Below are 8,510 nucleotides of genomic sequence, written 5' to 3'. Positions count from 1 at the left end.
TTGCAAAGTTTTAATCTGCAGTAAGTAAGTCACGTGAGACATTTTCGCCTCCTGATTTTCCAAGTTAGCGCGCGAAAAGCACGAAAAGTTCGCGCGCGTCGACCAGCCGACCAGCTCGTCAAAGGACTTCGGAAGCTGTCACTGGCTCGCCGTCCTTGTAACTTGCGTAATTGCTTTCAAAGTTATTATGGACTCTGACAGTGTCGATTTTCACTTTCCTTTCGAGCCGTACCCCGTTCAAAGTTCTTTTATGAAAGCGCTGTACGCAGCGCTTAACGGAAGCAAAGTTGGCATCTTTGAAAGTCCTACGGGCACTGGTAAATCCTTAAGCCTAATTTGTGGTGCATTGACTTGGTTGAGTGAGTACAAGAATTCAAAAAAGGCGACGCTGGAAGCAGAATTGGCCGATCTTCAGGAAAAGATTGCCTCTCCAGCCGAAACCGGAGATGACTGGATTAAGAACAGTGCCGAGAAGATGCTACTACGGCACCGAGTGCGTGAGGTTCAGTGTCAGTATGACGCGCTTATGAACAAAGAAAAAAAGTACGAACAACTGAAGGAAGATGTGAAGAAGAGGCGAACTCGGGTTCAAGACTCAAATGCCAGAAGTGGACCAGAGGCAAACGATGACATCGCCAAGGAAACAGAGTCGATCGCTCGCCTGCTCGCAGAAATAAACGAGAACGAAGAGGACGTCGTTGAAGACTACAGCAGCGACGACGATACACCCAGAGACGACGACGACTTGCCCGATACTGTATTGGAGCCAAAAATAATATATTGCAGCCGAACGCATTCCCAGCTCACCCAGTTCGTCAGAGAACTGCAGAAAACTGTGTTCAGCGATAGAGTTCGCACTGTGGCACTCGCATCGCGAGGCAATCTTTGCATCAACGATGCCGTCACAAAGCTAAGCAGCCTGTCGTTGATAAACGATCGCTGTTTGGACATGCAAAAAGCCTCGTCCAAGTCCAAGGCGTCAGCTTCACCTGAGCGCAAGCGAGCCAAAACAAAGTCGGTGGGCAAGTGCCCCTTCTACAGGCACCAGGCAATAGAGGCCCTGGCGGCGGACGTTCTGACCGAAGTGCAAGACATTGAACAAGTGGTGCATCATGCAAGGAAAGAAAAGGCCTGCCCGTACTACGCGTCACGGTACGCAACACCGGATGCAGAGCTTGTGCTGATCCCTTACAACATTCTTCTGCAGAAGACGACGAGGGAAGCATGCAAGCTTGACTTGAGAGGCAGTGTTGTGATCATAGATGAGGCGCATAATCTTTTGGAAACCATCACCGACTTGCACAGTGTCCACTTGAAGATGTCTGCCCTCAAGGATGCCCAGCGTGTGCTCAGCGAGTACTACAACCGCTATCATGCTAGAATGAACACAAAAAATGTGATGTATATTAAGCAGGTCCTCTACATGCTGAAGCGTTTCATACTTCATCTGACTGGAGATGGCAAGGGGGCCATTCAAGAGGACACATCGACCATGTGTTCAGTGACTGCATTTCGGATTAACAGTGGAACAACAAACATCAATCTGTTCAAGGTGGTGCGGTACTTGGAACAAAGTAAGGTTGCCCTCAAAGTGAATTTGTTTGCAAAGAAGTCCACTGTGGCAATATCAGAAAAACTGGAAAGCACAGGAGCTGCCAAGCTGTCTGACTTCATTCATTCTATGAAAAAGTGCCAGTCAAAAAAGCCATCAGCAAAGGAGATGGCACCCCAGCAGCCTGTGAACTCATTTGCTGCATTGGGAAATCCCCTGATAACAGTGCATGAATTTTTTCGTGAGCTTGCATACTCACATTTTGATGGTCAAGTACTGGTGCACAAAGCTAAAGAACCAGCAAACTCATTTCTGAAGTTCCTTCTGCTCAGCCCTGCGAATCATTTCGCAGAAATAGCTTCTGAAGTACATTCACTCATCTTGGCTGGTGGAACAATGCAGCCTACTAGTGAATTTGTTGACCAACTCCTAATCCCCGCAGGCGTGGCTCCAGATCGTGTAATGCATTTCTCGTGCGGACATGTTGTGGCCAAGGAAAACCTGTCTGTGATTGCTTTAAGCCATGGTCCCATGGGCAAAGTCTTTGAATTCACATACAGGAACAAAATGGACCCAGAAATAATTGATGAATTAGGCAGAGTAATACTCAATGTGACTAGAGTTGTCCCAGGCGGCATTGTGTGCTTCTTTCCATCATACGAGTATGAACATGCCGTCTCAGAGAGGTGGAAAGTAACTGGTGTCCTAGAAAAGCTCTCCATGAAGAAGCATATTTTTCACGAGCCATTGAAGTCATCGGAGCTTGAGAGTACCTTGGCGCAATACAGCCAGTGTGCCAAAGCTGTATCCAGTTCAGGACCCCTAACTGGTGCCATCCTTTTCTCGGTTGTGGGTGGGAAAATGAGTGAAGGTATCAATTTCTCAGACGACATGGGAAGATGTGTTGTCATGGTCGGCCTCCCTTTTCCAAATGCCAAAGCACCAGAAATGATGAGCAAAATGGAATACTTGAGTGCTACCTACCCTAAAACAAATGATGGACACACTGCAGGGCAGGTGTACTATGAAAGCGTCTGCATGAAAGCTGTCAACCAGTCTATTGGCCGAGCCATTCGTCACAAGGATGACTATGCCATCATATTACTGCTTGACCAACGCTACCAGAGGCATAGCATAATGAAAGCTCTGCCTGCTTGGATACAGGGCAGCCTCACCACAGCGTCAAAATTTGGGGCAGCATTTGCTACGATTCAGCAATTCTTCAGAGGGCGGAGGAATAGCACGCAGCTTGAGGCTTCTGGCAAAGTTGGGACAGGAAATCCTTAGTTTCAGTGCCTGTGCTATGCTTTACTGAAGAAACCGTACCAACTCTACATAAGACCAAAAGAGACATTTTTGCTTTGAAGGCATTCTTGTTTTATTGAAAAAGTTCCAAGACAGGACAGTAGTCAAGATGAATTTATTTTTCAAGGTTGCAATTAGAAATAAGACAGTCACAAACATTTCTTCATTAAAAACCTGTATTTTCAAGCACTTGTTCAGACTCTACAATGATATGTTTCCGATGACAGTGGCTCACAAATGACCTGCATACTTATTTTCATTACATACTACAGCTATCACATTTTCAGCCACTGTTTATGTATACATCTGATCAACAGTTGCAACAATAAACACTTGAAATTGGTTTTGTGAACAAACCACTGCAGCAGATTCCATTAATTCAGCAGGGCCACTTTTTTTTTTAACATGACTTATGAGAAAGTGCTGGCTAATGTCAATATATGTTTCCTACCTTTTTTTTTGAATTTTATCTGATAATTCTTCCCATTTTCAAGACACTTTCTTGGCAGAATCAATGAAAACTGATTGCCAGTGGTGTTTAATGTGTTGGAGCACTTGCCTGTCAGTGCAGCGGCAATACGGTCATTGCCTCGTTCAACTGTCCAGACAGAACTGCACTACAAAATTGCAATGCCAAAAAAGGCTTCTCTTGTGTACGCCAATGAAAATAATCGGCGTAATGAAAATACAGGAGCATAAAAATATATCACTGGATCTCATGAAATTCAAATCCAAAAGGATGCTCCACTGTAACAAACACTAAAACTCATCAGCATTATTCCATGTAAATAATGTATAAAAACACGTGCACTGGGCAAAAGAGGGCAGCAGCGGTTCAGATCAGTACTCGTAAAAACCAGCTCCCACTGTGTATGTATATACAATGCTGCCCAATATCAAAACTGGAATGAAGGCAGCCTATAAGAAAGGCTCGTTCAAAAAGAGAGCCACATATGGACGGAATGTTAAGTATACATCACACACTGCTGAAAAAAAAAAAAAAACTACTAAGGTTCGCGACTAATGAGTAAAAAGCACTTCATGGCTGAGGCCAGAAAACATGAGCATGGCCCAATACAAAATTAAACAGCTTATAAAAATATGCTGTGGATCCACCTATGGTACAGTGATGAACCACAATATGCCTGAACATTTTATGTAAAACGCATTTACCTTCTACACCTAAAACCCCCAGAGACAGTGCTAAAATAATCAAGCTGCTGCAGAAAAAATGAATACAGCTACCGAAGGACATCACATTACAGCAGCCAAATGCAACGTTTTTCTTGAGATTCTAAAAAGAGAGACTGACAGGGAAATTTGAAAATGTCTCATGATTTTGGAGTGCCACTACATACTGCATCAAAAAATTGCCACTCAAGTCGAACAGTGTTGTAAGAATGCACCTATCAGGTCCCCATGTCTTTGACGCCACGAAAATGAGTGGAAAAAACAAAAGGTCAGACCACTGATAGATGTGTACTTAATTGTATAAATGAAATGCATTCAACATTCTAGACATGACAGCTAAAGCATTTGATGCTTTTTCTGCTTGTAGTGCTCAGCTGGAAGCAGACAACTGCTATACGACCACACTGCACATACATTCATCAGTTTTCCTGAATTACACAATTGCATTTCTTGTTTAGTTTTCCATAAACACCAAAAGGAAAGTTCATCTCCCATTTGGCCGTCACATATCCTCATTTACTCTTTGCAGATATCCTGAAAACAGTGTTTGGCAGTCACACAAAGATTAGCAAAACTGCAGAGTTATAAGTTGTGCTTATACCACAGGCGAAGTATCTTACAACTGGAGTCTTCTACACTCACTTATTTTTGCTGGGGTCCTCTTCATTATGGCAAGAAGGGCAAAGCCTTGGAATGCATGCTAACCAAGCCAGAATACAGACATTGGCTTCCTTCGATATGACCAAAACCAGATGAAATTCCAGCCAGCTAAAGAACTGGTCAATAGTGATACTCGTTGCAGCATATTATGACCTGGGTCATGCTGCAAACTCCACTCGTACAACAAACCTGGGAATTGTTTAGCAATCCCATCTACTCTGAAGTGCAAGAGCATGCCATGATGATGGCGAGCTGCTGCAGCACCATCAAGCCCAGAAGTTGAGAGAAAGAGCGCACACCAACATAACCACTACAGACAGCTGCGCACCCCGTGAACCTGCAGAGCAGTCCACCAGTCGGACTGCCTGAAGAAAGTCACTGCCCAAATAGTCTGCATAATTACGTCTATGTAAAGGCACTGGTTTGAGCTGCTGTGTTGAATCCTGGAAGATCAGGTCTCTATGTGCAGCCTCCGACACAAACATTTTAAATGTGAAATCTTCACTGTACTTGGATCCATAGAACTGCTGTGCATAGATGAAAAGGTTAATGTATTCATCAATCATGCTTTGTGGCTTGTTTGGGCTAGTCACAATGGCGTTGGATGCCACTTTCCCTAGGTTGCACTGTTCATACTTATCCTGCGGCCGGCGTGAGCCATCACGGCAGACCAGCTCAAAGTCACCAGGCATGATGTTGCGTGCCCACCACATGCTGTTGCGGCCAGCTGTGTTTTCAAACACAGTGGTGTGCTTGACGAAAGCAATCTGGCCGCCACCTTCAACGAGGCACCGGAAGGCACCCGTGTGGCCATAAAAGGGCTCCGATGCATCACGGCCACAGAAGTGGGTACTTGTTCCATGACAGAGATCACAGAGGTTCTTGTAACTTCGCTCAGAGCCCACAAATTCACGGGAGAGGGCGCCTGGCACACAGCTTTTGGAAAAAAATTCTGAGGCAGATCGTGCTGAATCACAGCCATATGATCTCATGCGCTCATTACTGATAAGAAAGCTCAGGGGCACCACCCATCCAGCAGCCTGGTTGATACCAGTGTGGCATGAAGTTTTGCCTGAAATAAAAAAAAAGCAAGTTTCAGCTTTTTGTTACGGGCTAAAAAAACAGATGATCGGTGAAAAAAGCAAATCTAGTCAATGTTTCTAGTTTCTAGTCAATGACAGAAAAGCCATCAAGTGTGAGGGGAGTATGTGGCACTTGGACATTGTGTAGTCACTGAAGTGCTCGTTATTTGGCAAATTATAAATTATGACCTGTAACTTTGTTCTACATGAGTGTGGATAAAACCAGTCTTGACAAGGAAGAAAACAGGTCAGTAAGAGAACACGGCAGTCAGAACAATGCATGTATAATATTCTAACCAGAGGCATGGAGCCCTTCTCTACTTTCAAAGCGATTACCTCCATTTTTATAAAATTACCACACAAGCAGAAAGCTTCACTATCCTGCCTGCGATTTCATGGCAATGATCGCAGGAAGCTGTTGTTTGGCACAGCTTTTAATTTAGAGACATTGAAAGAAAATGCTAAGCCCAGCAGCTAGATTGAGAGAATAGCGTACCAAGATTACAAATATTTAATGCTCAGTGACAGCAGAGCTTGGATAAACCGGGATATCGGATAAAAACAAAATAGATGCAGTGACGCCACTCAAGAATCCTGATAACTATGCCTAATCAAAGGAATTTTTCGCTCGCCATGATTGGCCCATTGCCTCTCCATTGCAACATTTAGTGATGCTACTGGTAAAGTCGCATTAGGAGAAAATTTTTGCACTACTAAAATTTCCAATTTGGAGCACTTTGGAGCAGAGGAAAGTTAATTTAGCAGTAGTCTAGAGCTCTAAGATTTCCCAATCTGGAGCGTGTAGATTTTAGCTTCCAAATCTCTTGGGTTGGAAAACTATGCTGGAAATATTTGTGCAATATAAACATGTGCTACATCATTAAGTTTGTCATTACTGCCACAGAGTCGCACCTGAGATGTTTTCCATTGTTTTATGCAGTATAATTGAATATAGTATCATACACTGTTTAGTTGAAGAGCACACACTTTTCATAACTCACAAGCGAAGTAGCTCAAATGTGCTGATGTGTGGCCCTCCACTTTTCTGTATTCCTTATTAAACCTGCCCCACATTAAAATCGCTCCGGTTATTCAGTAAAGTCAGTCAGTTCTGTCAAGTTTTCTTGCACACTTGTGTTTTCCTCAGTCGAAAGCAATAAGACTTATTGCCTCCATATCCTTGTGAGCCAGGCCAGTCATGATCAGTCCCACTGCTCATTGCAGCATCGTCTTCAACAATTCTGCCTAGAGCAAGCACAAAGCCTGTATTAACCCTGCACAATGTATAGCACTTCATTTTTTTTTTTAACAAATGGCGGAGTGCTAGGGTCATCATGTTGCACAAATGAAACGAATAGAGAAGTGCAAACAAAGCAATTCCATGCATTTGTGCACAGAGAATGATGTCTATGCGTCGCCACAATGCTATGATGATGTTATCCACTGATAAATAACGTAAATACGTGTGTAAGGGCCTGATCCGCAACTTGGCAGCCACTAATTCGAAAAAAAAAAAAGTAAGCCAAAAGAATTGCTTCATGCATGCATAACATTGTCCATGTGATGCATTACGCTGGAATCTGACAGGAAATAACTGCCTGTGACACTTGGTACAACCACACGTGCGCTATCCCGCGTGCCGGACTGCACGTAGAACTGGGCACCTCTGGTGCCTCTGCGCTGTTAACTCGTCTTGTGCGCTCGGTGTTCACACTAGAAAGGACAAAGCCTTAGGCTGCGTAAAAAAGTAGAAGGGAGTACTCATGCAAGCGGCACTTCCAAGCAGCAACGTGCTGCCTGACAGGCTTGGGCGATACATGCCGCTCGCCTGGTGTTGCTAGGCCTAGCGTGCTTCGCATCGAAGAGACAGTTAAAATGCTTTGAATCTAGTTGCAGTTTACTATAAAAGGCCTAACCTTGGGACCAGTTTACCATCGCACAATGACCTCACATTAAAATGAACGCATAAATGATTTCCGCAAGGCCTTCGACAGTGAAATGTGCGGAAAAGCAGGCCAGGCGAACGCCACCTCACGCTGACGGCCACGGGTTGCACATGTTGCGCGCCACTCCCAACCGTCGGCCAAGGCATCATTACTATCCATCAAGTGCCAGATCTTCAGAGGTCATCCCAAAACTAAGGACCCTCAACCCATACACATCTGTGCAGATGGCATTCGATATCGGAGGTCCCTACCGTCCGAGTCCTCGGTATGCACATCCAAAACAACGGTAAAAATTCCATCACCATAGCTCGCTTTACCAGCTACGTCACTCAGAACACTCATTTGATTCAGCATATAGCAAACAAGCACCATGGTATGAAAGAGGCCGACCTCAGATGCCTGGTTCAGGCGTTAGTGCTCAGCTGTATCATTTACACCAACCCCTACTACTTATGCGTACTTTCGTTGGAGAGAAACAAGGTAGCCTGCCTCCTAAAGCAGGCCTATAGATTGGCCTTGCATCTTCTCGATGCACCCCCAAGTGAAACTCCTGCAGATGGGAATCCATAACACGGTGACCGAACTGGCAGAAGCTCACCGCATTGCTCACTACAAGCGCCTCACATATACCCGACAGGACGTCTCATCCTACGGGAACCTAAAATCAGGTACAGCGTCTCATCTCGCCTCGACGAGGCTCTACCCCCCCACATTCATAAACTACTCACCATCACTACAATCACGAAAAACATGCATCCCGAGCATCACACCGCG

General features: G+C 44.7%; 2 protein-coding genes across 2 annotated transcripts in view; one reads left to right on the top strand and one right to left on the bottom strand.

The window, feature by feature from the left end:
• Positions 1-67: 67 nt before the first annotated feature.
• LOC144112692 (ATP-dependent DNA helicase DDX11) lies at positions 68-2,917 on the top strand. The gene has a single exon (XM_077645518.1). The coding sequence runs from the start codon at positions 188-190 to the stop codon at positions 2,837-2,839; it is 2,652 nt and encodes an 883-aa protein (XP_077501644.1). The 5' UTR covers positions 68-187; the 3' UTR covers positions 2,840-2,917.
• A 40-nt stretch (positions 2,918-2,957) lies between these two features.
• The window catches only part of Tsf2 (transferrin 2), a 50,625-nt gene continuing 45,072 nt past the window's right edge, over positions 2,958-8,510 (bottom strand). Inside the window, exon 9 of the mRNA XM_077645519.1 lies at positions 2,958-5,780. Coding sequence (XP_077501645.1) covers positions 4,975-5,780 — 806 coding nt within the window. The 3' untranslated portion in view covers positions 2,958-4,974. The remainder of the gene's footprint in view (positions 5,781-8,510) is intronic.

This window comes from Amblyomma americanum, chromosome 1, assembly GCF_052857255.1.
Source record: "Amblyomma americanum isolate KBUSLIRL-KWMA chromosome 1, ASM5285725v1, whole genome shotgun sequence".
NCBI lineage: Eukaryota > Metazoa > Arthropoda > Arachnida > Ixodida > Ixodidae > Amblyomma > Amblyomma americanum.
Note: the sequence above shows the minus strand (reverse complement) of the source record. Positions and strands in the feature narration are given on the sequence as shown.